General features: G+C 36.8%; 10 protein-coding genes and 14 long non-coding RNA genes across 24 annotated transcripts; 11 read left to right on the forward strand and 13 right to left on the reverse strand.

The window, feature by feature from the left end:
• Window positions 1-117: 117 nt before the first annotated feature.
• SPOM_SPNCRNA.7721 lies at window positions 118-3,674 on the reverse strand. The gene has a single exon (NR_197057.1). It is a non-coding gene; the product is annotated as a non-coding RNA (long non-coding RNA).
• On the forward strand, window positions 809-4,692 carry adn3 (transcription factor Adn3). The gene has a single exon (NM_001023523.3). It carries the CDS (start codon window positions 1,461-1,463, stop codon window positions 4,353-4,355), a length of 2,895 nt encoding a protein of 964 aa, NP_588535.2. The 5' UTR covers window positions 809-1,460; the 3' UTR covers window positions 4,356-4,692.
• SPOM_SPNCRNA.7722 lies at window positions 3,809-4,186 on the reverse strand. The gene has a single exon (NR_197058.1). It is a non-coding gene; the product is annotated as a non-coding RNA (long non-coding RNA).
• On the reverse strand, window positions 4,683-5,002 carry SPOM_SPNCRNA.7723. Its single transcript, NR_197059.1, has one exon. It is a non-coding gene; the product is annotated as a non-coding RNA (long non-coding RNA).
• Window positions 4,703-5,535, forward strand: SPOM_SPNCRNA.7724. Its single transcript, NR_197060.1, has one exon. It is a non-coding gene; the product is annotated as a non-coding RNA (long non-coding RNA).
• Window positions 5,152-5,802, reverse strand: inh1 (ATPase inhibitor). Its single transcript, NM_001023524.3, has one exon. The coding sequence runs from the start codon at window positions 5,729-5,731 to the stop codon at window positions 5,459-5,461; it is 273 nt and encodes a 90-aa protein (NP_588536.1). The 5' UTR covers window positions 5,732-5,802; the 3' UTR covers window positions 5,152-5,458.
• A 160-nt stretch (window positions 5,803-5,962) lies between these two features.
• SPOM_SPNCRNA.7725 lies at window positions 5,963-6,246 on the reverse strand. Its single transcript, NR_197061.1, has one exon. It is a non-coding gene; the product is annotated as a non-coding RNA (long non-coding RNA).
• Window positions 6,247-6,361: 115 nt separating this feature from the next.
• Window positions 6,362-8,672, reverse strand: put1 (proline dehydrogenase). Its single transcript, NM_001023525.3, has one exon. It carries the CDS (start codon window positions 8,298-8,300, stop codon window positions 6,822-6,824), a length of 1,479 nt encoding a protein of 492 aa, NP_588537.1. The 5' UTR covers window positions 8,301-8,672; the 3' UTR covers window positions 6,362-6,821.
• SPOM_SPNCRNA.1290 lies at window positions 8,390-9,220 on the forward strand. Its single transcript, NR_150159.1, has one exon. It is a non-coding gene; the product is annotated as a non-coding RNA (long non-coding RNA).
• Window positions 8,662-10,503, reverse strand: SPOM_SPCC70.04C (uncharacterized protein; the record flags this gene model as incomplete). The annotated part of the gene is made up of 3 exons (NM_001023526.3): window positions 8,662-9,795; window positions 9,840-10,007; window positions 10,068-10,503. 3 exons carry the CDS (start codon window positions 10,501-10,503, stop codon window positions 9,665-9,667), a joined length of 735 nt encoding a protein of 244 aa, NP_588538.1. The 3' UTR covers window positions 8,662-9,664.
• Window positions 10,161-10,395, forward strand: SPOM_SPNCRNA.7726. Its single transcript, NR_197062.1, has one exon. It is a non-coding gene; the product is annotated as a non-coding RNA (long non-coding RNA).
• An 11-nt stretch (window positions 10,504-10,514) lies between the features above and the next one.
• Window positions 10,515-15,073, forward strand: SPOM_SPNCRNA.7727. Its single transcript, NR_197063.1, has one exon. It is a non-coding gene; the product is annotated as a non-coding RNA (long non-coding RNA).
• Window positions 11,062-11,881, reverse strand: ecl1 (extender of chronological lifespan protein Ecl1; the record flags this gene model as incomplete). The annotated part of the gene is made up of 1 exon (NM_001431053.1): window positions 11,062-11,881. One exon carries the CDS (start codon window positions 11,879-11,881, stop codon window positions 11,639-11,641), a length of 243 nt encoding a protein of 80 aa, NP_001417986.1. The 3' UTR covers window positions 11,062-11,638.
• On the reverse strand, window positions 14,604-18,151 carry nnk1 (serine/threonine protein kinase Nnk1). Its single transcript, NM_001023527.3, has one exon. It carries the CDS (start codon window positions 17,515-17,517, stop codon window positions 15,172-15,174), a length of 2,346 nt encoding a protein of 781 aa, NP_588539.1. The 5' UTR covers window positions 17,518-18,151; the 3' UTR covers window positions 14,604-15,171.
• On the forward strand, window positions 15,969-17,696 carry SPOM_SPNCRNA.7728. Its single transcript, NR_197064.1, has one exon. It is a non-coding gene; the product is annotated as a non-coding RNA (long non-coding RNA).
• A 121-nt stretch (window positions 18,152-18,272) lies between the features above and the next one.
• On the forward strand, window positions 18,273-18,819 carry SPOM_SPNCRNA.519. The gene has a single exon (NR_150160.1). It is a non-coding gene; the product is annotated as a non-coding RNA (long non-coding RNA).
• A 458-nt stretch (window positions 18,820-19,277) lies between these two features.
• SPOM_SPNCRNA.520 lies at window positions 19,278-19,855 on the forward strand. Its single transcript, NR_150898.1, has one exon. It is a non-coding gene; the product is annotated as a non-coding RNA (long non-coding RNA).
• Window positions 19,856-20,256: 401 nt separating this feature from the next.
• SPOM_SPNCRNA.7729 lies at window positions 20,257-21,637 on the reverse strand. Its single transcript, NR_197065.1, has one exon. It is a non-coding gene; the product is annotated as a non-coding RNA (long non-coding RNA).
• Window positions 20,260-20,920, forward strand: SPOM_SPNCRNA.521. The gene has a single exon (NR_150899.1). It is a non-coding gene; the product is annotated as a non-coding RNA (long non-coding RNA).
• On the forward strand, window positions 20,398-23,417 carry sac32 (nuclear export factor). Its single transcript, NM_001023528.3, has 3 exons — window positions 20,398-21,642; window positions 21,679-22,245; window positions 22,289-23,417. The coding sequence occupies exons 1-3, from the start codon at window positions 20,991-20,993 to the stop codon at window positions 22,444-22,446; spliced, it is 1,377 nt and encodes a 458-aa protein (NP_588540.1). The 5' UTR covers window positions 20,398-20,990; the 3' UTR covers window positions 22,447-23,417.
• tmp1 (thymidylate kinase Tmp1) lies at window positions 21,830-23,566 on the reverse strand. The gene is made up of 4 exons (NM_001355952.2): window positions 23,521-23,566; window positions 23,303-23,461; window positions 23,053-23,249; window positions 21,830-22,960 (listed from the first exon to the last, which is right to left on the reverse strand). The coding sequence occupies exons 2-4, from the start codon at window positions 23,433-23,435 to the stop codon at window positions 22,658-22,660; spliced, it is 633 nt and encodes a 210-aa protein (NP_001342734.1). The 5' UTR covers window positions 23,436-23,461; window positions 23,521-23,566; the 3' UTR covers window positions 21,830-22,657.
• A 33-nt stretch (window positions 23,567-23,599) lies between these two features.
• On the forward strand, window positions 23,600-24,851 carry SPOM_SPNCRNA.1292. Its single transcript, NR_150161.1, has one exon. It is a non-coding gene; the product is annotated as a non-coding RNA (long non-coding RNA).
• SPOM_SPCC70.08C (methyltransferase) lies at window positions 23,898-24,760 on the reverse strand (the record flags this gene model as incomplete). The annotated part of the gene is made up of 2 exons (NM_001023530.2): window positions 24,714-24,760; window positions 23,898-24,663 (listed from the first exon to the last, which is right to left on the reverse strand). Exons 1-2 carry the CDS (start codon window positions 24,728-24,730, stop codon window positions 23,898-23,900), a joined length of 783 nt encoding a protein of 260 aa, NP_588543.1. The 5' UTR covers window positions 24,731-24,760.
• A 350-nt stretch (window positions 24,852-25,201) lies between the features above and the next one.
• On the reverse strand, window positions 25,202-25,946 carry mug9 (the record flags this gene model as incomplete). Its single annotated transcript, NM_001023531.2, has 2 exons — window positions 25,743-25,946; window positions 25,202-25,686 (listed from the first exon to the last, which is right to left on the reverse strand). Exons 1-2 carry the CDS (start codon window positions 25,882-25,884, stop codon window positions 25,202-25,204), a joined length of 627 nt encoding a protein of 208 aa, NP_588544.1. The 5' UTR covers window positions 25,885-25,946.
• Between the last annotated feature and the right edge of the window lie 2 nt (window positions 25,947-25,948).

Genomic DNA, 25,948 nt, shown 5'->3' on the forward strand with positions numbered 1-25,948 from the left:
AAGAGAGTCAATGACGACGATTTAGGGGTATACCCATTTATCAACATTAACCTTCTACAAAAAAAGTTCTTGAGATAGGGCAATTTTTTGGAAGCCGAAAACACATTTTTTATAAGAAAATTGTCTGACCACCACCATAAGCTGAATTTTCTCATTATTATCATTTTCAATGTACCCTCTATAAAAGAATATTTATTGAAATGTCATCGGGTATTATGATTTAGCATGCTTGCCTTTATTCTGTTTACGATTATATTTAGGCCAAATATGTCAGGCGAGTAAATGAAGTAAAACATAGCAATGTTATTTATTTAGAAGGGTAATTTATCAGACGGATCTAATAAATGGAAGCAGTAATCGAGATTCCAAGTTGGTAATGAAGAAATTTCTTGATTACTATCTATAGGCAACTAGCTCCTCTTGCTTAGCAAGTTTTTAAATAGCTAGAAGTCATGAATAAGTATCCAACGATCCTTAACTAATGCGAGAAAATAGTTGATCATAATCGAACGATGCGAGCTAGATTCTAACAAAGGTATAAAGGGATATGATAGTAAAAGCGGAACGTGAAGCTTGGTCGATTAAATTCAAATGAGCTACTTAAGATTATCTGTAGCAAGCTGTTTACTTTCGGAAGGTGACTTAGTCTTTTGCCTTTCGTTTTGCAATATACAGAATATTAAATTATTTAATCTTCATAGCTGATATCTAACGTATATCGACTAGTTCAGTAGCTGTGATAACGAAGTTTAAACATATCTCAGTATTCGGATTTGGTTTGGAGGCACACACTCAAAACCGACTATTTACGGCTTTATTACTACTTTTTTGCCTAAGCCTTTAATATATCGATATTTGAGAAGATTCAAGGAACGAGAAAGAAAATTTTGTTTTTAAAAAGCATCGAGCCTCTCTGACTGCTACACTGTGCATTCAATTTGAACTACATTAAAGACAACAGCAGCGCTATCGTTTGAGCATAAGAGCACTCGAATTTTAACGACAATACTGAATTCTTAATCCTTCCATGACCTATCTTTTCATCTGTTAAAGCATATATATCTTGCTTGTGCAAAGAAAGGAGCCAGGTCCAAAAGTCCATTTGAATAGCGCGCATTCTAATCAACCATAATTTTAAGCATCCATTCCCAAAATACACCTTTTCCTCAAAAAATATCTGGTCTTATTTCCTATAATTATTTTTATATCAATCCTTACCTGCGGTTTTTCATTGCACTTTTCCTCTTTGGTTTTTCTTTTTTTTTGGTGTTATACGCTGTTAATTCATCTTTGTTTTCTTAAATCTCTTAGCTTTTTGTTTTAAATCTTTGCACTTTCCTTTACATCTTTATAGTGTTCCACATTCGTTTCGTTCTCCATATTCCCAGTTTGCTTTTTCGATTTCATATCGCCATTTTAGATAAAATTGATGACATTTATTTAGCGTCAAGAAAAATACAATGGCTGATTTCATGGACATAGAGCCATCCTCTCATTCTGCAAAAGCTTCTCAATACGAATCCTCGGCTCCTGCGTCTTCTTCACTGGGTAATTCGCATCCAAACGAGTCTCTGGATTATTATATATACGACTATTTTGTTAAGCACAACTTTGAGGAAGCCGCACAGGCTTTTTTACGAGAGTCAAAAATTCAAATTCCAAAATCTTCTTCATCTACTGCCTTTTCACCTTCCAACAATAACGCACCTTCACCTTTCCCCCCAAAGAATTCATCTTTAGCCTCTCCTAGCAAAATTTCTGAATCGATTTCTGGTGATCGACTTTACAACCACATGTCATCAGCTCCGTCTCCCAACAAAAAGGAAGAAACCAATGTCGTACATGCTAACGAGGACATTTCATTAGATAAACGCCAGTCATTTGGATCATCATCCCTTCCCCCTTCTGAAGTTTCTATAAATGTTCCCGAAGGTTTCTTGGTGGAGTGGTTTAATATTTTTTGGGATGTATTTAGTGCGCGAGTAAGTCGTGTAAATAGCACGCCTATTCAATTATATGATCCTTCTACTCAAAGACAAATGGCCCGTCCCATGTCTAACCTCCAAGCATCTCAACCTGTTCCTTCCTCCACTTTTTCTCGTTCCGCTGTTGTCCCCAATCCTTCTCTTCCTTTAAATCCTTCTGTTTTACAGGGACAAGTGATGAATAACCCAACCATACCAAAGGGCACTCCTTCTACATCCATTGAAGGTGCAAAGACTTCTATCCCACCTTCTCATGCTATGCAAAATCCGCATAACTCTTTCCCTGCATCAGCAGATAGACTTCAAAAGAACCACCCTGTTCAATCTTCCAACTTTAACCCGTACACACCTGCACCTTCGATTACTGTCCCACCTAATTATATACCGAACACTGCAATGATGGGCCCTTCTTATTCTTCTTTTGGTGATACTGATCCTCGTACTTATCCTGCAGGAATGGGACCAAACCCTACTGCTGCTAGAAACGGCTTTTATCCTCCAACTCCGGCCCAGATACATCAATTAAAGGCTCAACAACAGCATCTCCAACGACAAAGCAAACAAATGTCGGAGCCTGCTCCTATTAACATGAAATCGAACAAAGATCAACAATTGCAGTACGTGGATTTTCGAGGTGTTGGTAGTGGCGCCGATCTTCAAAAACAGCAATGGAACAAATCTACTTCTGCTGAAGGTCTCCAGCCAAATGGATTGGTTATGAGGAATTTCGGGGACGTTCGCCATCAAAAGCTTCCTACCTCTTCACCTCCTTCGCAACATCCACCTGTAGGGCAGATTCCATCACAGTACCTTCCTTATCAGGCTGGGCTCAAAGTGCCAGGTAATACACCTATACCCGTTAAACAAGTAGGTGGTATGCCTTTACAATCACCATTACCTGTAAGTATGAAGCCTTCCGCAGATGACCATTCACGCGCTACTCCAACACGTTCTGTTGAAGCTCCCACTTTGCCGTCATACGCTCCTCGGCATCCTACTCAAGCAAATGGATCGAGGTATATGAACCCTTCTACTTCTCGGATGACACCTCAATCACCTTATATGCAGAATTACTACCGTCCTCATGCTCAAATGCAGGATCAAAACAACATGATGTCCTACATGTTAAGCCAGCAGAAAGCTATGGAGATTGCCAAATCTAGAGAAATGGCTATACAGCGTAATACTCAAACACTTAGCTCTGGTAATCAGCCACCTCAACAATCAGGACCTAATCCGAATGAATTTTCAATGTCAATGGATCCAGCTAATATGCAGCAAGGTAATCATGCTCTTAGCGACTATCATATGCAACTTATGCTTTTGGAGGAACAAAACAAGAAGCGTTTGATGATGGCACGACAAGAACAAGGAACTGGTTCACTATCTCCACAGTCCTATATGAATAGTCGCTATAGTGTGGATGTAGGTAAGGAGCATATGTCAATGATACCTAATCAAACTGCTCCTATGATTCAGCCAAACGTACCGGTTAGCGCAAATTCCCCAGCACAGGCCAATACTCCAGCTGCTGATTCAACTAAATCCGGGACTATCCAACCGACAAATCGAAATGGCGAGGGCTTATCATATTCGCCACATCAACAGTTCTCACCTTCTGCTCCACAAGCAGAAAAGTTAAGTCGCTCAATGTCACCTTTTGTTTCTCAGCAACAACAGCTCAATCAGCCTGTATCTAATAAACCAGATGGACTAACTCAAAATAAAGAAGTGACCGGAATGCCATTGAATAAGGAAGAATTGACAAATCCTGCATTTCCACAAAGTAGAACATCTTGGATGATGCCGCAGTCATTTGATACTAGCTCATTGAATGCACCTGGTGCGAAGGATTCTTCTTCGTTTTCTTCCTTACATGCGCAACCAGGAAAAAGTGGAATAGCTACAATGGGTGTCGCCGACAATACTATACGCACAACCGAACGATCGACTTTCTCTGAGATAATGAAAGATTCTCCCTCTGCACATGCTTCTCCAGGGGCAAAAACAAGCCCTAATGCATCTAGAGCTCCAGAACCGACAGGAGGAACTAATTCCATTTCACAAGATACTACTCAGTCTCTACAAATGCAATCTAACAGCGTTAATTCATCGTCTATGGTGGATGCCTCTAAAAGCAAAGAGAAAAGTGGCGGCGATACATCCGCTTTGGATTCAAATGCGAAGAATGAACCTACGGCGGCAAAGCCAATTTCTAAACTCGAAGATGATGCTTTGTTTAACGATAGTGCTGGAAATGCATTCGGCTTTTCTTCTAAAACCGACAGTAATGTTGAAATGTTAAATGATTTTGACTTTGAAAGTTTCCTAAATGATGCTGGTGCAGATTCGGCATCTGTTTATTATTAGGTGCCGATTTCCTTTCCTACTTTTCTTCAACGCTACCTGTGGAGACGTTGTTTGTGTAAATTAGCTTGGATGGATGAATATTTCTTCTTTATTTGTGTCTGTTTAAATTTGCATGGATTGCTACAATTACCGGTTTTTTTTTTATAATTCTCATCATTAATCGTGCCATCCAGCCCGATAGGTGTATTTTACATGAAGCTTTTCCTGCCAATCTACTACACCCATCGAATTTTTACCATATTGTTGATTTTCGTTATTTATAAGATAATGTGTAAATAAATAAGAACTGCTTTCAAGCGTATATAATAAATATGATTCATCATTATACTAGCAGGAATTTTTATCTACGTGTTCTGAAGAAATAGTTATTACTTAATTAAGTAGCACCATTGCATAAGCTAAAACATTTTGGAACTAACGATTTCTGTAAACAATGTTTGAATACCAAAGGAGTTAGCATAACAATACTGCTTGCATGATATGATTTCACGGTCAGTAAAAGCAATCCAACATTAATCAATTACACAACCTTTTTTTCTGGATAATGATTTGCAGGGTGAAGATGAAATAAGCAGGACTATGAAACAAAAGAAAATCGCGAGGGGTTTTAATATTGATCATTGGCAGTATCGCAATTTACAGCAGGGAGAGACAGCTGGAATTTAAGGAAATATGCTGATTGCCTAAGTTTAATTAATTAAACTACAACATGCGAAATTGAAAAATTAAGCATCAATCCGAACAAACTTTCAGATCTTACAGAAATATGCGTTTTTTAACACATTGTTTATAAACATATTTTAATGAGGCCTTAAAAAATAGCATTCAATTTTATTAACTATGATAAGTAATCGGAACCGATAGATAATCGAAAAAAGCAGGGTTCGCAGAAAGACTCGGCTATTTGAAGAGAAGGGAGTTGTAAAGGGGGTGGCATATCCAAAAGCCGTAATGATATCTTTTGTTATAACAGAAACAGCTGCTTATTGCACAATGCACTTATTATGGTAAGCAGCCACATAAAAAATCATTGTTTCGCTATATTGCCAACAATCATTACGCTTGAGGTCGATTTCATGAAAGAACATGCTTAAGCATTAGAGTTATTCATTACTCTTCATTTTCTTATCAACGCGGGATTCCAATTCATCAAGTTCTTCACGATGAAGTTTGAGGCTTTCCTTCAATTTTCGAAGTTGCTCAATTTCATGTTGATGAACAAAAAAATCCTCTTTAGCCTTTTCACGGGATTCAAATGCGCTTCGCTTGGCTGAAGAGGCGTTTGCCAATGTTGGATCGGTATCGCTAGCCTTCGACATGAAACGAATACCACGATATGAAATGCAAGCTGGTTTCCTGAAACAATACTTGTACATCTTTTTTATGATAAAAGAGAAGGAAATTTCCAAATAAAGATTTGCTCGATCCTACTAATGGAGTGGGAGATGGGAGAAAGTGAGTGACGGAAACTGGGTGTGTCGAGTAGATGAATTACGTTTAGTCGCCGAAACTCAATTGTAGGCGACTTTCTACGCACCATCCACCACATTTGATTTTCATTGATTTCAAAGACATTTGTTTTTTGTACCCTCAGAATTTTGAGGTTATCACGCAATTAGTAAATTAATAAGATGATACTATCTATGCTTGGAACCGAGAGCAATAACGCCGAACTTTGAGCCTTTATATTTATGTAGCTATTTACAGCAAAATGCTGGAATAAATGATGGTTTTTTATCGTTTCTAAAAATTTGAAGGCGTTTTAAAGAAAATAGTTTAATTATCAATTCAAGTAGTCCATAATTAGGACTTTTCTAAATGTAAGTTTCGAGTAATCTACTCCTTAATAAGAAAGTATGAATAAAAAAGTTTAGGTCTATAAATTCGGAAAGATAACTGTTATTTTAGAAGAGCCTTATTGTGTATATTGTCATTTTGAGAAATATATAAATTTTGACAGTTAAATACTAAGCGCTGATTCAGCTGATTTCAATGTCTTAGTTCCTTGACAATAGTAAAACAATTGATATATGACAGGTTTGACTTTTTAAACAGATTGGGGCACTTACTTGGTACTTGGAAAGTAAACATTATATGATTTCGCCGCAAATTACTAGTTTGAAATTTCATGAAAGGAATATATTAACGATGGTATGAGAAAACTCATATAAGCGTAGACAACGTCCTTAAATATTGAATGTATGAATAAAGGAGATAAAGTACGGCCTTTGAATTGGGTATTTATTACATTATAGACTTAACCGTGACTATATGAAGATAACGAAGGAAGGTTGACGTGAAAAAAAACGAGCGACGATATTCTCTTCACAAATCATATGTACCAATAATGAGTATAATTTAACAATGTTACAGCAGACTTGAAGCTTCGTATAGTGAATCGAATAAAACGCCTTTTGCTTTCTTTCAATTATAAGTACCAAACCCCGGTCAAGGGAGCGGAGAACATTAAAATATACGACGACGAAGAGCTTGTCGGTAGTAGGCTCGTTCCTCTTTACATCTATCAAGAGCATCAATATTCTCACGTGCCCTGCGTACTAAGTAAGGAAGGACTTCACTGATAGGTCCACAAGAAACATATTTTACAATGCAAAAATTGGGCTGTTGATTGCGCTGAGAATAAGCCAAAGCATAGGTAATATCATCAGCCATACCCAACAATTGAGCCAAATAGAAAGAGGTTTTCGTAAAGTCAACTTTTTTGGTTTCTGCCAAATTCACCGATTCAAACATTGTTTTCTTATTGTGACTAGCAACCATAATTCCCCATTTTCCTTTACGAGAGGCAATCGGGTCAGAAGCAGAGGCAGGGTCACCTGGAGCAAATTTGGCAGCTGCGGCAATTATAGCTTCCACAGCTGAATCAAAATCTTTGTCTGTCTCGGCTTTTGTGTCGTGAATTAAGAATCTTGGTTCCGAGTTCAAATAAGCACCACGAACGAGTTTTGCGCCCATTAGCCAGCCCTCAGCAACACATTTCTTGATGTGGTCGTCCATAATTTTTCTAGATTTCTTCAAATACAACTGATAAGTATTATGAACGATTGCAACCTCCTTATTGTATTTTCTCATTAAGTCAACTGTGACGGCATGCATGCAATCTTGGAAATAAGTTTGCTCAGCATCAATAAAGAGTGGGATTTGTTTCTCTTTTGCAAATTGACACAGTTTGTCGGCATACTCCCAAAATTTCTTTAATTCGCTAACTTCATAAGTTGATAATTCAGGAGACTTCAGATGCTCCAAATAGTTACACGCTGATTCTACCGGATACTGGTTCAAAATGGAGTTGTATCGTTGTAAAACCAGAGGATTAATGAATGGGGTAAGCTTAACAGCGCAAACAGTTCCAGGCTTATAGGTTGCCATATCAATGATGTGCATGTTTGATTCAAAAGCCTTGTCCGCAATTTGTCGTAACACTTTCTGGTTCTTCTCAGAAGGAACAGGAACCTGAGGAGGTACTACCCCTTGAGAAGCGATCTTATTTACATCCATATCGCCGTCCAAGTCAACTTCACGAGAGTAATTCAAACAAGAGGTAATACCTGCTGCTTGCAACGTATCCATCGTAGCCATGACAGCCTGAGGCGTCTCGCCACCACAGAAATGTTTGTAAAATGTATAGCGGCAAAACGGATTGTATAAAAATGATAGATGGAAGACGTCGCATAAACTCATCGCACCTAGCGATAGCTTCACTAGCCAAGCTCGAGAACAAATTTCATAGACAAAGGCACTACGGAGGACGCTGAAGAGAGAACGGTGCTGCAATTCATCAGGAAATCCTTTGGCAAAAAACGCATCGAATTTGCTGTCATTGCGAATCTTAATATTGCCAGCTGTTATTAACGAACCAGCACCAATACCTAAAATGACTTTTCGATTTCTCAAAACACCGGAAGCAAGGCGAAAGGCACGCATATTGACAAAATGAAAATAAACACACTTTGTTGATAACTTTAGTAAGTCGTATATTAGAATTCGCAATAGGAATTGGTTTAGATAAAAGGGGGGGGGGTTTGTTAGATTAGGTCAAATTAAAAACTAGATTGAAACACTTTTGAAAAGCCCGACAAGAGACACTGACGATTCGCTGTGGCTAATTTTATCACTTTCTTGAAATCGTAACTTTTGCACACACGCTCAAGAAATTAAAATGAAAGAGAAAGCAAATAATTGTTTTTATGATTCAATGACTATTTTGACTTCAAGAAGCAGTAAAATTACAATGACTTAATTAAAGTGGAGGCTAGCGATTCTTGTTCAACCACTCAGCAGTTGCAATACACAGTTGCTTATAAATGCGCAATTTCAACTTTAAATATCAAATTCGTTCCATGTGACTGTCCCCCCATAGCGTATCATTTCGATAATCTGCTTCCATCCCTATAGATATAACTATGCCTCAAAGTATGAACGCTGTGCTATCAAAGAAGGTAAATTGATAAAGCACGGACCATGAGTGACAAAAAGGTGCTGCGCACCCAAGATAACGGGAGCTAACTCCCAAAGTCGCTTAAAGTCAATACTGTAGGATAGATTTGTGAGATAAACCAGCAAAGGTATCTACTTTTTATTGCCGGTTCCGATTTAAGTGCGATGGATTTGGGTACCATGTGTTTGGAGAGGTTTTGAACAGGTTTGATGTTGAAGGTTTCAAAACGTTTGAACTTTGTTTAAGGAATTGGATCATGCTGTAGCAGTAGACTTGGTTGAAAGTAAAAACATGTTAAAAGACTAGTTAGTTTTAAAAAGCAAAAATCAGTTATGTCATTTCTATGAAATTGTCGTCTCAGGTTGAAAACGATAAAAGTAGTTGTGCATGCATAAAAAAAGACAATGCAAGCCGCCTTGAAAAAGGTATACCCACTTGAAATTCAAAGCAAGAGTTAGTAGTTGTACATACGTTTACAAGTTCGGATGGAAATGCGAAACAATCATCCGCGGAATAACGGAACTCATAAACAAGACGAGAAAGTCGTAAGCAAAGCAAATACAGCGCTAAAAGCTGTCATAATGCTGTCCATGAGGAAAAAATTAAATTAAAGAAAACAGAAAAAGAGATAAGTAAAAAGGACATCGGAAACATTTAATTCCAGTCAGTTAAACACAATTACATTGGTATTTCAGTCATGTCCAATATTTGTAAATCAAATGACATGAATTACTCGAGATTCCCTCAACAGTCTAAGAAAAAATATGGATGCACATGATGCATGCATGTAATAGCCGTGCACCCTTTAATGCTATATTAAACAGAACCTCAATAACATGATGATAATTAGCTAATTCGGAGGATTTTGATGCACTAACGAAGAATCGGTTTTTCGTTCACCCGATCCGTCCAACTGCATTTTAGTTGGAAGTTGGCGTGAGCGAGATAGTGGATGATATAAGAACAGAGAAGAGAAAACGTCTAAAAGTACGGTTAGAAATTCACTTATGTCTTAGGAAACGTACAAATTGGGAAGTCAATGGTAACAAACTTAGTGAAAGCAATTGTTACCGTCACAAGTGCTTGAACCATAGTGCTCAAAACATTGATGAAGAAGCCCTTAGAAATATCTAGCGTAGAATTAATGGTATATGAATAGTTGGTTGTCAGGAACATTAAATGATGAAATAAACCTATTCATTCATTAGAGACTAGAAATGATAACGTGGACAAAGTCCAGTGTTATAGCTTACCAAACAAAGAAACTGTAAGCAATGCGTCCAATGCTATAATCAAAATAAAAAGTAGGGAATATTCTGAAGCTTCGAATTCAAGTAATTCAGAATTTGAAAGTACATAGTATGACCAGAATAACGTTGATAAGATAACACAAGTGCCCCATAGTCGTTCACGACTGTAAGTATAGTGAATACCAGGAAATTTAAGTACTGGATCAAATTCTTTGTAAGGAAAATTACCAATTGATAGGGAGGACTTTGTAGGAGTGAACAAGAGCTTGGGTTTGGCTTCACAAGATAGTTCGTTTACAGTAGTTGCTTCTTCAGAAGGATTTTGAGATTTAGGTGACTCATTTGTCTCTCTCATCGTTTCAATTACATCTATCCAATCTGTTTCAAGCGAAATTTCTTTGGTTTTTGATGGTAATGGCTTTTTGTTATTTTGTTTCATATTTTAGTGATAAGGATCAACAGTAAAAGAGACTTAAGAAACAGTTCACGATAGAATGAGCAATTGGGGAAATTAATTAGATTTTTTAGTGAATTGGAAATTTATTCAATGATTACTAATTTGGTAAACTGACAAATGGACATGAATCGGCTTTTTGTTCTGAAAACAAAGGGTTCACAACCTAAGTTGGGTGCGGTAAATAATATAACGAATAACTGTATTATTCCCTAATGACTGATGGCAGAAGTTGTCTACCCTTTATTTTTGTATATTGTGTGAATGGACAGGATAAAAATAATGAATATTTTGATGCGCCATAAGAATTTTGGTACATGATATTTACTAGTAAGGAAAGATGTGGATCTTTTATATCATGTTCGTGCACAATACTAAATCGTTGAATCACAGTGTTAGGCAACACAAGTTGTATCTCGACTTGGGAATCAATTCATTGCTACTGTTATCGAAGATTGTTCTCATGGCCACTAATCCATTACGTTCTCTACCTTTGCGATACAACGTATATAGACCTAAGAAAACAAGGGCATTTACAATTTCATGCATTGTGAAAAGATGTATTCTTAATTACTAAATCAAATGAAAAGCAGAGTATGACCGCGGATTAAATTGCTGGTGAAGAATACTAAAGCCATTTAAACGCATCCAGAGAAAATAAACAGAAAAACGCTTGTCTTAATCTTTGCATGTTCCGTTATCAGCTTTGCAAATAAAAAATATAAACAAACCCACGAAACGATACAATAACAATAATGTGTACATCCTCATATCCCATAACAATGTTTAAGCATCATTATGTTAGGTGATAATAATGTACAAGCACTTATATTAAGAATAGGGAAAAGAAGAAATAAATAAACGAACCGTAACGTAACGAAAAGAAAAAGACCAATTATCGACATTGCCAAACCATTAAAACCATACATACATTCATAACTCATAACAACGAATTGAACCACGTGCACATTATTCCTGCTTGGAAGAAAGCGCGTCCTGTGCAATATTGATACAAGGACTTCTTTGAAAAAGAGAAGCAAAGGAAAGAAAGATGTGCAATTAATACAGCGTTGAATACTTGTAATCTGGGTACCTTACCCATAAACCGATTCTAAGTAGACTACGCATGTAGTTTTGTGTAAGCACTGAACCGTGGTGTAGGGAAATCGGCGGAAGTCATTGATTTGCGATGGAAATGAGCTAGATGTTCTGAGACGAGAAATTGATATTCGGAGGATACAGAGATATTAGATGTGGTTTGAGTGTCCAACTTGGTGAAATCCAAAAGATGGCATTCAGAAGAGCAGTACAAACTGCCATCCTGAGTGGTGGCTCCACACACTGTGCAAAAATCCAAATCCATCGAGTGAGTAAACTAACAAGGAAAAGAGAACGAAAGGCGTGGTTCGATAACTTATTGAGTTAACGTTACAAGTAAGTCTGTATTGATTTTCTACGCAATACGACACAGTATAGGAGGATATAAAAATGCGGCAGAGGATAATTTAAAAAGAAGAAAAAGAGCCTAGTCCGCAAAATGAAAGAATCAAGAGAAAGCGAAATGAAACAAATAGAAATAAATAGAATCACTATTTGTCAAATTAACCAAACCTTAAAGCAACCTAAGAATAGTCCGTCTTCAAGGGAGAGATATGATTTAAGTAAGCTGATTCAAAACTAGATGAGCGTTGTGGAAAAAAAATAAACAAACAGTCACTGTGATATGTTTGAAAAGGCTTTAAGTAAATACGTGAATGAGAGAGTGTGTATAATAAAGTGTGCGTTGGTAAACAAACAAACAAAAAAGCAAGTGAAACCCAACAACGACGCTCGGTTTTTTTTTACCAAACTAAAGATGCTGGGGAAATAATAAAGGTATGTAATGACTGTTGAACCTTAAGAGTCCGAGTGCTCGCATATATATAGTGTGATAGATCGGTGCTTGTTTACATATGTAATCGATCAATCTCGCATCACTCTGAAGCGATGATAAGATATTTGATGATCATTACTCATCTTTTCTCATATTGTCGAAATACCGCATGATAAGGTCGGAATAAGAAATAAGGATAAGGAAGAAATTGTTACAACGTTAAAAAGCAGGTTTAGTGTGTCGCTGGACTACGTAATACATATGAACGGGAAAAAAGGTCGTTAAGAGGTATTGAAGGAACGCTAGGTATTACCGGGACAGAATGTCAAGGAAGTGTGAATGGGCGGTAGACATATTTGAGAGAACGAAAAAAGGGATTTGAACTATTAAATGCATATTTGGGAGGTTGTTTGTTTGTTTGTTTGAGTATTCGTAGCGGATTAAAGAGTCACTGGCCGCATTCGTTGAGTTAACGTGTACGCTCAAAAAATTAGTAAGACGATGAATTTGGCTGACTGATCAAAAAAGTTACATCACAACTGTTTCAAACAAAATTAAAAAGAAATTTCTAATTAAATGAATTTCAACATAAAGTGATTGAAGCGGATCCGTGGTTTCCTCCTTGCATTATTGTAAATGCAAAAAAGCAATCGCATGATTTACTCTAAGGTTTGCGACTGTTGTGAGGAACATTTCGTGAGTCGCCAGTTTATTTGTATCACATCTCCTTTTCTCAAACTACTGCTTCAATCCCGTAGTGGCAAAAACATACCACAGACTCGGGAGACATTTCTTTTTCGCCAGTATGGAAATCGCGCAATGCTTATACTGAGCAGTCATGATTTCTTCCTGTCTGTGTTTTATGATTAACTTCTTATTATAAATTTCACTTTGTCATGATCACCCACGAATTCAACATTGTGTTGTTTATTTCGCAATTTCTCAGCATCAAGCACGTCGATCTCGGGTCCCTTAATCACAATCACGCTTAACTTTTGATCTGATAATTTTTGATCTGACTTCATATAAGTAACGTGTTCCTTGTCGGCGTTGAGGTTAATCGCAATCATCATCGGAAACAGAGATCTTACCCGCAAAGTGTATGCATATGTTTAAGTAGTTAACGCTTTGTAAATGTATGTCTCCATGTTTAGTGCGAGATGTCTTAGATTCTGAATTGAATTTTATAGTATCATGCAACATACTATCATTGATTTTTTGCCTATCTATGGATTTCACAAAATTCGGCTAGGTGCTTCCTAAACTTCAAACTGATGGATACCGCTAAGATTCGCTGTCTCGTCGTTCTATAGCAGCCGAAGGACTATACCAATTAGTCTTTTTTATAAAGATTTCGCGTGCGTTTAAACATGTATTCAATCGCTTTCATTTGAAATACAGAATGATGCATCCCATTATGTTTTGCTGCAGAAAACAAACATTCTTTTTTTTACCGACCTTCTGAAAACATATAAATCAGTGGATTCTAAATGGGTGATTAGGAGGAATCTACTGTATGCGTGTTCAGAATACAAAGCAGTAAACCCATTTTGATGATACTAATATTCTTCGACAGGGCAAGCAAACATTAAAATGTTAAACTGTGAATGTTTAGCAATTCTGAGAAGCCCAGCCATTTAAGATCAACATTTATTTAAAGTAAAATTGAAAACCAGTAGAAAGGTCATTTTGCTTATATTTTGCAGTTTCCAAGGTCCATTAACGAACTAGCAGCGACGTATCATGTACGAGTTTTAATAGAAGATAATTCCTCCCATATTCTCAATGTTTACGGTTTTGCGGGTTTAGCTCGGTCGTTTAATGAAATTTCATTGATGAAACTTCAAAGGTTAGAAGAAGCAAATCATAGATTCAAGGATTTGAATCAATCTCCTTTATGTTGTAGAATCTTTCAAATTCGGATCTTGAGACAATGGCGCGTTGTAAAAATACAACTTAAAGGCACTATAAAAATCGTTTATCTGAACACATCGGCTCAGCAACGAATCACAATCATTGATTTTGATATTGTGCCAAATTCGCAGTTTTGAAAGCTGATTGTTTATACTAATATCGTTACACGCATCAGTTTTTTCAAAGAGCATTGGCGCGCTTTTTACTAACGTTTCTCATCAAACGAATTATAATTCATATACTATCTTCAAGTAGGTCGATACGATTAAAAAGATACAAATGACAATATTTGAAGCATACGAAAGATGGAGAAGGAAGTAGTTAAAGCGGGGCGGATTCATCGTTAAGGTATGCACAAACAGTAAGCAGTCGAAAGCCGTTACTGAACTTTTATTTACAAATATGATAAAGAAATGCTCTGAAAATTATTAAACAAGGCCATTTTCCTCACTATGGCTCATATATTGCGTAGCTTGACTAGTAGCTAAGCATATAAATGCAATATTATGGAAGATGGAATTTTATATGTATAAAATTATACATCAACTAAAAGCAAATACAAAAACAATGCGGCATCTTCTTTTTGTATATAATTTAGTAGAGCAAGTCAGTCAACTTTGGACGTTTTATTTTTTTTTGGCCTTCATTGGTTCCAAATAAATAGCTTAGGTCGAAAGTGTAACTAGCAAAGGGGCAACAAACACATCATTTCGAAAATCGTACATGATTAGTTAGTATAAGGAGAGAAGAGAAGGAGTATGCACAACGTGGCATTGATAATAAAAATCAAAACAACCAAAGAAATGGCTATTAAAAATCTCGTACACTAATCGTCTTCAAACAAAAGCAAGCCATTACGAAAAATCTCACAAGTGATTGTGTGGCGTAGATAACTTCTGAACAGGAGGATTTGCCCATTCAAGGCACTCCTCTGGAGCATCATGAGTGCATGTACAATCATCGACAGAACAGCATTCAATTTCTTGGACAAAGGGAAGATTTAAAGCTTCTTGGGCAGTAATTCTTTGTTCGGCAGTGGGATTTGCCAAACAGAAAAACAACCGCTGCATATGCATCGGAAGGTCATTGACTGGTTTAAAATATGGCAAAGTCTTTGATATACGAATATTTTGGACATCGCAAATGAGATTGTACTCTCTCCAAGCTTTACAGTATTTAGCGTACAACTGGTCGTTCTGAGAAGCTTTGCGGAAAGGGTATGTGCGAAAATATAGACAATGTAAAACGATAGCGGTAGACCACATATCAGCAAAAAAGGCATTGTAAGAGCCTGGTGTCAAAATTTCAGGAGCCATGTAGGGGTCACTACCAAAAATACCCATACTCTTTGATTCCACAGCAGTAATATCATCGCCGGGATTGCACAAAACATCACAAGCGCCAAAATCAGTAATTCTTAAAACACCATACTCAGAAATCAAAATGTTCTCAGGTTTAATATCGCGATGCGCAATACCTTGGGAATGGATGTAGTTGAGACCACGAAGAATCTGCTTAATCATACACTCGAAATCTTTTTTGCCAAGACGATCGTGTCGATCTTCGATTAAACTTAGCAGATCCCCTCTGGGACAAAAGTCCATAACAGCGCACCACGTGTCACTATAAAGAGGAAAGATATGAGAATCAATGCACAAATCATACGATTTAACAACATTAGGATGCTCCATTCTGCATTGAACCAACCATTCTGAGGCAAGTTTAGCAATATACTGACCATCAGTTTCGTCATCAGCCTTACGACGATAGGCTTTGACTGCAAAGCGAAGGTTCTTCTCATTTTCTTTGGGATTCTTAAGAGTCACGATGCGAATCACAGCCGTAGCACCACTACCCATATCCTTGGTCTCATCAACCAATTTGTATTTTGCGCTCAATCGAGGAACAACGCGTTTTGCATATGGTGGAATAAATCCTGACTTCAGCTTACGGGGGATTTCAGAAATATTGGTCGGAGGTTTTATAGGATAAGTAGTAGGCCCATTGCCTTGGTTGCCTTCAGAAGAATTGGCTGACGTCGGACTATTTGGAGCTGTATTAGCCGAAGATCCAACATTATCATCAGACTTCATGGATGACTTTCCACTATAGCCTGGGCTAAATGGATTTGCAGGGTTAATACAATCAAAGCCAGTACCTTGAGGTGTGAGCTTTAAACTACCACTAACAGCATAGGTAAACATATCAAACTCGGTAGAATGAGGCCAACTCTCGTAAGATGTATTGGCATAATTGTCGCGAACACGCGATACTAATGGTTTAGAAGGGCCAGGACGGTAGGAAGCTCCAGTAGAGGCTAAAGACGACAGAGATGGGCTCTTGGACATGCTGTTAGGAGTGCCAGTAGGGGAGGATGGAGTCGGAGATGCGGTCAATGGACCGTCGAAATAGCTTCCATTACCGCCTTCTCGATTTCGAATAGAACTATTCGGGCTAAGGGGAGAGGGCTTCTTTCTGTAACCATTATTAATTTCCATTGGTTTAGCCTTTGAAGGAAGTTCTGCCGATCGAGAAAGTGATTCCTTGGCATTACCATTGGGAGACTTGGTTGATCCCAAATTGTGAGAAGCCGAATTGGCACGCCTAGGGACTGGTTTTCTAGCAGTTCTAGAATTTGGAGGAGAGTTTTTCAAATGTTGATAGGATTGACTCTTATGGATATCCGAAGATTTTCCATTTACTGGAGAGGAAGGGTGGGAGGAAGTATTCTTATGAAGAATGTGATTATTAATAAAAGAGCCGAACCCCTTGGAGGGACTCTCGGAAGTGGGGGAATTAGCATTGCTTTTATGACCAGGATGCATAGCCTTTTCTAAGAGATTTTTAAGGCCAGAATGATGAGGTTTATGATGACGCGAAGCAGATACAGGGATTGGAGTAGCGGGAGCTGTGTGCTTCTGCCTAGGGGGGGATTTCTGTGGGGTCTGAAGAGGAGAGTTATTTCCAGGTACATGGGCCATCGAGTCAGTAGTGTGATTTACACGTTGCTCATGAGCCGAAGATTTGTAATCGGAGGGTGACTTAATTTGACTAGAATTTTTTCTACTAAGAAAGCTGTTTTTGAACTTGGAAAGCCCTTTGCGAACAGGAGCAGGAGTCCCGGAGCCAATAGAGCGACTTGAAGGAGACTCACTGTCCGATCTTTCAGGAGCTTGTGATCCAATGTCGAAAACGGGTTTATCTGAAGGCATTATCAAGAGAAGAAAAAGAGAACTTCTTTTTATTTGCGGAAAAAATGAAAATAGAAGAGAAAGAGTATCAAAAATATAATAAACGAGCAAGTGTAAACACGTCTATTCAAGCTCTCTTTTTCTACTTGTTCTTCCTTTGGATGGTAGATGGACGGCGACTTTTAATCAAAAAAAAGGTAAAAACAAAAATAGAAAAGAAAGAGCAAATACGAATTTTTGATTACAATTTTTTAAACTTAGCGAGGAAACACACTGCTTTTCAATTGTGCCACCTCTCTTGTTTTGATGTTGAATGAACAACGACAATCAACACGGTTTTTTCCTCTGCAAATCTTAAAAATAATAATCACTGCACCGTTTTGAAACCAAATATGTACAGAAAACTCTATTCAACAGCGTGCAAGAGGTAGGGTTGCGCCTCGAAGTATTAAATCGATCAAGTCTTAGAAAACCCGAAAGCACAAAGTATAGGTGAAATTTCAGAATTCCCAACTCTGATTACACCATAAATGTAGTTGTTTTATACAATTCTACCTTATCAAGCTAGTGTGAAGATAGCTTCACGTACAAGCGTAGAAACCACAAAGGCGATGGTAGTTGCTGTAATCCTTTCGTACCAAGTAGGGGGAGGGACGGTAAGGTAAGTCAATATCTACCGCTAAAGGGTAATATGGATTGACGTTGTATGCAAGGGCAAGCTTAACAAGACTTTATTTCAACTCCACTTATCGTAATTTAATGAGATGTGACGTTATGGACAATTCAAAAAAATAAAAAAAGGCTCCGAGTATTCCTAGAATTTTTTCCAAACACTGCTTTTCATACAGCCAACCGCAACTTTAGGTAAAAACGATTGCTCCTCGTTAACGCAAGTAGAATAGAATAGCGATAGATCAAGATGAAATTAACCCAAGTTTGAAGGAGGCAATTTACCTACGGAATGAAAAGTTTGTTATAATGAAAGTGTGGGAAAGAGACAAAGTAGGGTGCCACAGATGAGAAGGACCAAACAATATAACGATTGACAAATGCCCGTTTTTTTTTCTTTTTTTTTTTTCTTTGTTTATGATTCGGCTTTAAACTACTGCAAGTTTTTGAAGCGGCACTTGAGGCGTTAAAGCATTAATTAAATCGCTGTGACCGGTTAGTGACAATAATGGCAACTAAGTCAGATAGCAATAAATATGGTAAGAGCAAGAAGGACCAAAGTTGCGAATTTGCGATGGAGCGGATGAAGAATGAGGATAGATCCGTTTTAGATTTCCCAAATTCTGGAGTAAGAAAAATAAAATGTGGTTTTAAAATTTCGTAAAGAGAGTAGCAATTATATGTGCTTTTGTATTTTCGTATTTTTCCTTTTATAGAAATATCGTGTGTTTACTGATATATGTTTTCTTTAAAATTTATGAACTACAATTGCGAAAATTGATTCCAAACTGACAAAACGATTGATAGTGAGAATTGTTGAATCAATAGTTGTTTAAAGAGGAAGAAAAAGAAAGTGGAATCCATTTATTTCTTTGTCATTGACGATGATTCGTTTAGCAGCGTTCTGTAAAATGAGTAGATACTATTCGTCAATATGGAAAAGTAAATAAATCCTCCAAATCCGTCAAACCTTGTGCATATTTTTTATAACGAGGCAAAATGTTCAAGAAAAGTTCTAAAATTGAGCATATAAAATAATTCAAATGAAAAAATGCCATTTCAATATAAAATGTCCGGCAACACCCAGTAACTTGCACGTGGAAGTTGACTTCTTTTTTCAATTGAACCGAAGAGCAATTTTAGCAAAAAGCCAACTGTAATGTTGCAGATATCAGAAAAACTTTTAAAGTAGAAAATTTTATCTTGAAATGTTAAGCTCTGGGTCCTTAGAAGTACAGGGTTTAATTACATACGGCTAGTAAAATATCGGAGGATTTTGAAGTAGCTGTTAATTTATAGCAGAAACGTCAGCAATTGTCAATTGATTCGAGAAACAAGGTGTTAAAATAATTAAATAACCCTTGGATTTAGTTACTAACTGTTTTTAACAAAAATTGTTTGAAATTTTTGCTGGCAAAGCATTCTGTCAAAAAAAATGGATAAATCTGAGTATTGAAGAAGTGATAAATGGAATTAAAAGGAATTTTTTTCCCTTCACGTATGAGCCAAAAAGTACTCATCGATATAGAAACCGTGGTCGATTTATCGTACCAAGAAAAGAGCATTAATCAATCAACGACTTGGTTTTATTTAAGCACCATGATGAAAACATGCGTTTTTTTTTAAGATTGGTAGAAACTGCATTAATCCAACCATGAATAGTTAAAATTTCATTCTAAAATTTGTAAGATTATTGTAGTTTATGCTTTAAATAGGCTCCCTACTAATCTTGTTCGCGCTTTCTATAAAAACAGTAATGGCTAATAATAATCTGCTAACATGTAAAATACTATTTCTTTTTCCCCAATTGCTTTTTTTGATTAAGCTTAAAACTAATAACATGTATCCTATCTCAAATAGCTCGAGTATTTAGTATAACGCCTAACTGATTTAGTTTATGAGAAATTTTATGCTTCAAATTTACATCTTACAGATTCTATCAATAAACAATTGTTTGTGTCGCTTCCTTTTACAGATATAAAGAATCAAATAAGTATTTAAAATATAAAAATTTAACTCAGTTTCCACATGAAGTTTAATATATACATTAATATTGTGAGACTATAACGTGTTTTACCCATATTTCAGTAATTTGTATGATTTGTTTTTGTGACGATTATAGCAATTTACTCTTGCTCTTGCAATTTTTTGTTTGTATTTTGTTTTTTGTTCAGATATATATATATATAGAAATATAAATTTGATATGGGCTAGCGTTTTAACATATTTTTTGTCCAATGCCACAATCCCCAATTCGAGTATACTCACATCTCTCTTAACCAGTTTATCTAAAAAAGTGAATTTGCTTTGTGGCTACTTCTATTTCTTCTGTAAGTCTTTAAAACCCTCAAGTTATTATATAGAAAAATACATGAGATGAGAATTGAAATAAATTGGGCATAAAGATACATTTCCTGTTAGACGCATCGTTTCTTCTTTAAATAAATTTGCCTTTCGATATATGCAAATGCATCAATGGAGTGCTCAATTTCTGGTCGGATAATAAACCGAGCTTCCTATCGAATGGTGTCGATATAGGAATATTAACATTGTGATGGAGTTGAACTGTAAGGTGCGCCATAATTTACGCTGCAATTTCTTTTTTTCTTAAAGAACTTGTATTATTTATCTAAAATTTATAATTTAAGTTTGAAACATCTTCTAATCAGACACACATTAATCGTTTTGGTCTTGATTTGCTATGTTGAGGCAATGGCGTTAAACCGCAAATCCGTGTTCTCAACTATTTCTAGAATTCTCATTTCAAGAATTTGTTTTAATCAATAAGTGAAAGTTATATTAATAATCAATTTTAGGGTGTTTAGATGTCGACTAAAGTTAAGCAGAAGCAAAAACAAAAACATCGGCCAAAGCCTAGTTTGGATCGCTCTGATTCAACTAAACGTGCAGCTCGAGCTGCTCGATTTTCTACGACCTTAGATGCAAATTTTCAAGCCTTAAAAAAGAAAAGGAAGGATGAGCAAGAGTCTTTTCAGGCAAAGCAATCTACCAATTGGGAAAAAAGTTCTGTTCTTGTTGGCACTTGTAGGCAAATGTGCCCTGAGTTTGAATTAGAGGAACGTAAATTACAGCATGCTATTCACCCATACGAGCTGGATCCTGTGTCAAAACAAGCTCACCCAAGTTTAGCCGTAAAGGCATACCATCGCCCAGCTGCTGGTAAAGGCCCTATATTACCATCGGATGTGCGTCCTCCTTCAATCCTTAAAAACACCATAGACTATTTATTTAAGGTGATTTTAGACAGATATTCGTTGCGAGAAGCACATGCCTTTGTAAGGGATAGGACACGCGCAGTACGCCAAGACTTTTCTGTTCAATCATCGTTTTCTCAGGATTCTGTTTATTGTCATGAGTTAATAGCTAGATTTCATATCATATCCTTACATGAGCTTGCTCACACTCCCAACTTCAGCCGTCAACAAGAAATTGAACAGCTTTCCAAAAGTATGGAGAGTAATTATAGTAGTTTAACTATTTGCTAACCATTAGTTTTGTATACTCTTGGGCAACTATATGATTATATGCATCTTCGAAAAGAGCATTGCACCCATGAAGCAGAATTTCGCGCGTACATGGTATTATTAAGTCTTGGAGATCCATCCGTTGGACTCGACACCTTATCTTGGCCCGATTTTGTCTTTAAAAAACCTATTGTTAAAACATCTCTCAAATTGTATTCATTGGCTCAAAGAAACAATCATACAATAACTACCTCAAATTCTATAAGCTTATCATTGGTGTCTTCATTTAATACGGAAGCTACATCAAATTTATATACCCGTTTTTTTAAAATTGCATCGAGCTTTCGAGTTTCTTATTTAATGGGATGCCTGTTGGATTTATTTGTACCCTCCATTCGAACTGGCGCTTTAAAAGCAATGAAAAAATGTTATCTTTCAGCCCATTCAAACATTCCCTTTAAAGATTTGATGAAGATACTAGCTGCCACTTCAGAAGATGAGCTTGTGCAATGTTGTAAGATGCACGGATTAAAAATTGAATATATTGGAGAGCAGCCCTCCGCAGTGGTTTTGAACAGGAAAACTGTAATTACAGGTATGATTGTAGTTAGTTGATTTATAACTAATTTTTTAAACAGAGCCTTTATTATCTAGTGAAATCTCTTGCAGATTTGCTGATGAGAAGAAACCCGGTACAAACGTATCAGATTTAATTTGTCTAGATACGGACGGTTCAAGCTTGCACAGAAAAAAACCGAAATTGTTTAAAAAAAGAAGCATTGTGCGCCAAAGGTAGCAATGTCGCGTATGCATTTTCTAATAATATTTGGGTTACAATAAATGATACATGTTAGCTTTTGTTACCCTTTTGACAATTTTAACTGAAGGACAATTGTTTTGATGGGAGATAAAGTCAGCTTTCAAATTTTATTGCGTTGAGTGGTAGTAATGCTTTCATGGAATGTAGATAACGGGCAGAAGCAATGTAGAGTGAAAATTAAAAACTATTATAATACGTCTAGGGTTTCGTGAATGTTAACGTTACTAACTAAATCCACAATCTGCGAATGCACATCCTCTAACGAGGAAGAGGCATCAAGTGTTATAAATTCGAGTCCCTCTTCCCTAAACTCTTTTTGTAATCTTTGGAAATTTTTTAGAACTTTCTCCTGCATCTCTATCTTCTCATATCGTTCTTCTCCATATTGTCCTCGAGTTGCGGCAATACGCGGATCAACATTTAGAAAAATTACTAAATCGGGGCGAGGAAGACCACGATCAGGGCTTTTGCACCATTCCCAATCGAGTCCCTACTTAATGTTAGTAACTTCATATATCGTCTATAGAGTCTATATCCTCAGTCTTCTGTAATTCACGAATTATCCAAGAGGAGATAATATACCTTAGCCGCAGAGAATGCAATACCAGAGAATGCGTATCTATCTAGTATGCAGGTTACACCTTTGTTGATTTGCTCATAAATATATTGAATGGTTTCCCATCTATTGGCAGAAAAAAGCAGATGTATTACTTGGTCATTCAGCTGGACCGATTCCTTTAGATAGTCATCAATTTTTTTTCCAATTGCTGTAGTTCTGTCTATCGAGTAAACGTAACAAGTTAGTCGGCCAAGAAACAGAAATAACTCTTACCAGGAAATTTGAAAAGTTCAGCCTTTTCATGTTGAGAAATTAACTTATCAACCAAAAGCTGACATTGGGTAGACTTTCCTGAGCGGTCTAACCCTTCGATAACAATCAAACGTCCACGATTCTGTTTAGACATCAATATTAGGAGTTCTTGGCAGATTACTATAGATATTTATTTTTTAGTTTCTCTAATCATTTCAATCTTCAGAATTATCGAATACCTTTTGACTACAAAAAGAACGACTTGCTAATGTGATAAAAGCTGGTAGATCCAGCTTACGTAGCTAAGAGTACATATAACTCGCGAAAAATGGGTAAATGATATGAGAACAAAAACGATACATTAAACTGGCTTCATTAAATTTATAAAACGAAAGTTAACTCCCACTATGTTACCACGTAAATGGAGAGCACTTATAAATGATGTTTTTCTCTAATGGGATTTTCATATGTTAAATCAAAAAGACATAATTCATTGTGGTATAACTAGAGATGAAGAATGAATTACTGTAAGATATTTGTGAAGTGAGAATACGCAAAAGTCTAATAACAAAATGCTTTACTTATGTTAACTTGGGAATTATAGAGGAATAACCTTTTACTCCTTGTGGGCAACAAATCTCAAACGACGATATTGTAGGAACCATTTACCATCGCTCCTACAGTCAGTCACCAACAAGGCATTATAAACTGTTTCACGAATGATGTCCTTCCATTGTGGAAAGGCGTGATAGAAATGCTGTGCAAAGGTATCTAGCCATTCACGGACGTCTTTGTTAAGAAGTGTTGGTCGAGAAATGTTCTCAACGTATTCAACATGGAATCCGGCCTCTTCCAACATTCGGGTATAATCATCCTCAGAGCCAAAAAACCAAGGATTTGCTTGGTCAATCTGCTCCTTTGTAGCTCCAAGAGCAAGTAGAATAGAATAAATGCTACCAACAACCTCTGAAACGTTGCCAAAAGCACCACATTCTGCGACGAAACGGCCTTTGGTGCGCAGAACCCGAGAAACGCCTTTCATTACGATAGGACGATTTTTTGGTTGTCGCATAATCCAGTGCAAAGCAGCATTGCTGAAGACAACGTCAAAGGATTCGGATGGGATCTCAGATGCATCAAGCAATTTTTCGCCTGGAATGACATACGCATTCAAACCAAGTTCACGAGCAGCCTTAATCATGTCCGGACTCGCGTCAATACCTACCACCCGCCTGCACTGCGAAACTAATTCGTTGGTGAGAACACCATCGCCGCAACCCAAATCAAGAAGTTCATCAGACGATGACAAGTTTATTCTCTTAACAATGTCTTTCGTCAGTTTTGGAACGAAAGATGCATTTCGCTGATAGTCCTTTGCTGACCTAATTCAATTCTGGCGTTAATATTTAACACATTACGAATGCATGCTTACCAGTAATCCTCAGGCATTATGATGATTGAAATTTATAAAAAATTCACGAACTAGTAACAAAAAAATATCTTCTATATATAATAATAATTGTTGTCCTTATATTGAAGATGAATCTTAGATACGGTGTTAACGTGGTTCTAGTATTATCATGTTATCAATATCATCGGCTCTCAAATGTAGTTCAAATAACTAGAAACAGCATGAAACAATAAAGGTTAGGGGTTCCAAATTTCTTTTGAACAGGAAGAGGTGACTTTTTAAGAATAAAATCCGAGAAAGAAGTTGAAATAGATGTAGTTTAAAATGATTTTTTTCGCTAAGACAGTTTAAAGAAATAAATAAATAGATATCGTTTCACAAGGTCATAAAACAAGAAGCAGTACATTAAATTTGGTTTCATAAAAGTTAAGAAATCATTATAAGATTTTAAAAAAGTTTGTGTTTCTATAGTGTCTTCATATAGGCACTGTTTGAATACAAGCATTAATTTAAGTCAAAACATGATGAACCAGATGTTTGAACTTTTGTTTAAGTTCATTCTTTTTGGAATCAGGTTGGGTAATGGGGACTAATGTTTGAGCACGCATGGCTGCAGGTCTGCGAAAATAACCATTACTGGCAGCCGCACATAGCAAATTTGAAGAAATGTCTTTCTTTAAGCTCACTGAGGGTTTCAAGGAGCTTGAAGGAGCCAACAGAGTTGATTCAGTAAGTTTCAATTGTTTAACAGAAGGCGATTGAGATTTCGATATTACAGTTGATTCTATCACCTCTTGCTGTTTCACTGGCGGTTTCGAATTTGCATTAACTTCCTTGTTTTCACGTTTCAAGGATGGCACAGTTTTCAAATTTGAGACTCGAGCAGCTTTCTCATTACTGGCAGGAACTTTTCCCTCTGCGACGTCTTGCCAAGCGCGTATGGTTTCTAAGGGTCGTTCATACTTCCACCGGGTGGGATTATTCGTATCCGGCTCTGGAAAGGATGTTAGTGAGAACATGGAAGTAAGATTATAAAATGTGACAACTTACGACAAATACTTCTTCCCGAATAATCACGACGGACATGCGCTTTGTTTAGTTTAGTGGTTTCCCGATTTACCCGTGCATACGGTTCCAATTCCACCAAAGGAAAGTTTAGTTTCTCACAAGGACCACCTGCTTGCTTTCTCATTGCGTTTGACTTTAAAATTCAATCAATTCCTGGATAAATAAAACTTTAGAAACTGTGTGGTTGA

The sequence above is a fragment of the Schizosaccharomyces pombe genome (assembly GCF_000002945.2).
Source record: "Schizosaccharomyces pombe strain 972h- genome assembly, chromosome: III".
NCBI lineage: Eukaryota > Fungi > Ascomycota > Schizosaccharomycetes > Schizosaccharomycetales > Schizosaccharomycetaceae > Schizosaccharomyces > Schizosaccharomyces pombe.

What these genes read in the sequence shown, in the direction of transcription:
- put1 (NM_001023525.3), bottom strand. Translation starts at nt 8,300, where the DNA reads ATGCGTGCCTTTCGCCTTGCTTCCGGTGTTTTGAGAAATCGAAAAGTC.
- nnk1 (NM_001023527.3), bottom strand. Translation starts at nt 17,517, where the DNA reads ATGCCTTCAGATAAACCCGTTTTCGACATTGGATCACAAGCTCCTGAA.
- sac32 (NM_001023528.3), top strand. Translation starts at nt 20,991, where the DNA reads ATGTCGACTAAAGTTAAGCAGAAGCAAAAACAAAAACATCGGCCAAAG. An exon ending in GCTTTCCAAAAGTATGGAGA is followed by an intron (nt 21,643 to 21,678) that starts GTAATTATAGTA and finishes GCTAACCATTAG; the next exon opens with TTTTGTATACTCTTGGGCAA. An exon ending in CAGGAAAACTGTAATTACAG is followed by an intron (nt 22,246 to 22,288) that starts GTATGATTGTAG and finishes TTTTTTAAACAG; the next exon opens with AGCCTTTATTATCTAGTGAA.
- tmp1 (NM_001355952.2), bottom strand. Translation starts at nt 23,435, where the DNA reads ATGTCTAAACAGAATCGTGGACGTTTGATTGTTATCGAAGGGTTAGAC. An exon ending in TGAACTTTTCAAATTTCCTG is followed by an intron (nt 23,250 to 23,302) that starts GTAAGAGTTATT and finishes TTTACTCGATAG; the next exon opens with ACAGAACTACAGCAATTGGA. An exon ending in TTGCATTCTCTGCGGCTAAG is followed by an intron (nt 22,961 to 23,052) that starts GTATATTATCTC and finishes AACATTAAGTAG; the next exon opens with GGACTCGATTGGGAATGGTG.
- inh1 (NM_001023524.3), bottom strand. Translation starts at nt 5,731, where the DNA reads ATGTACAAGTATTGTTTCAGGAAACCAGCTTGCATTTCATATCGTGGT.
- adn3 (NM_001023523.3), top strand. Translation starts at nt 1,461, where the DNA reads ATGGCTGATTTCATGGACATAGAGCCATCCTCTCATTCTGCAAAAGCT.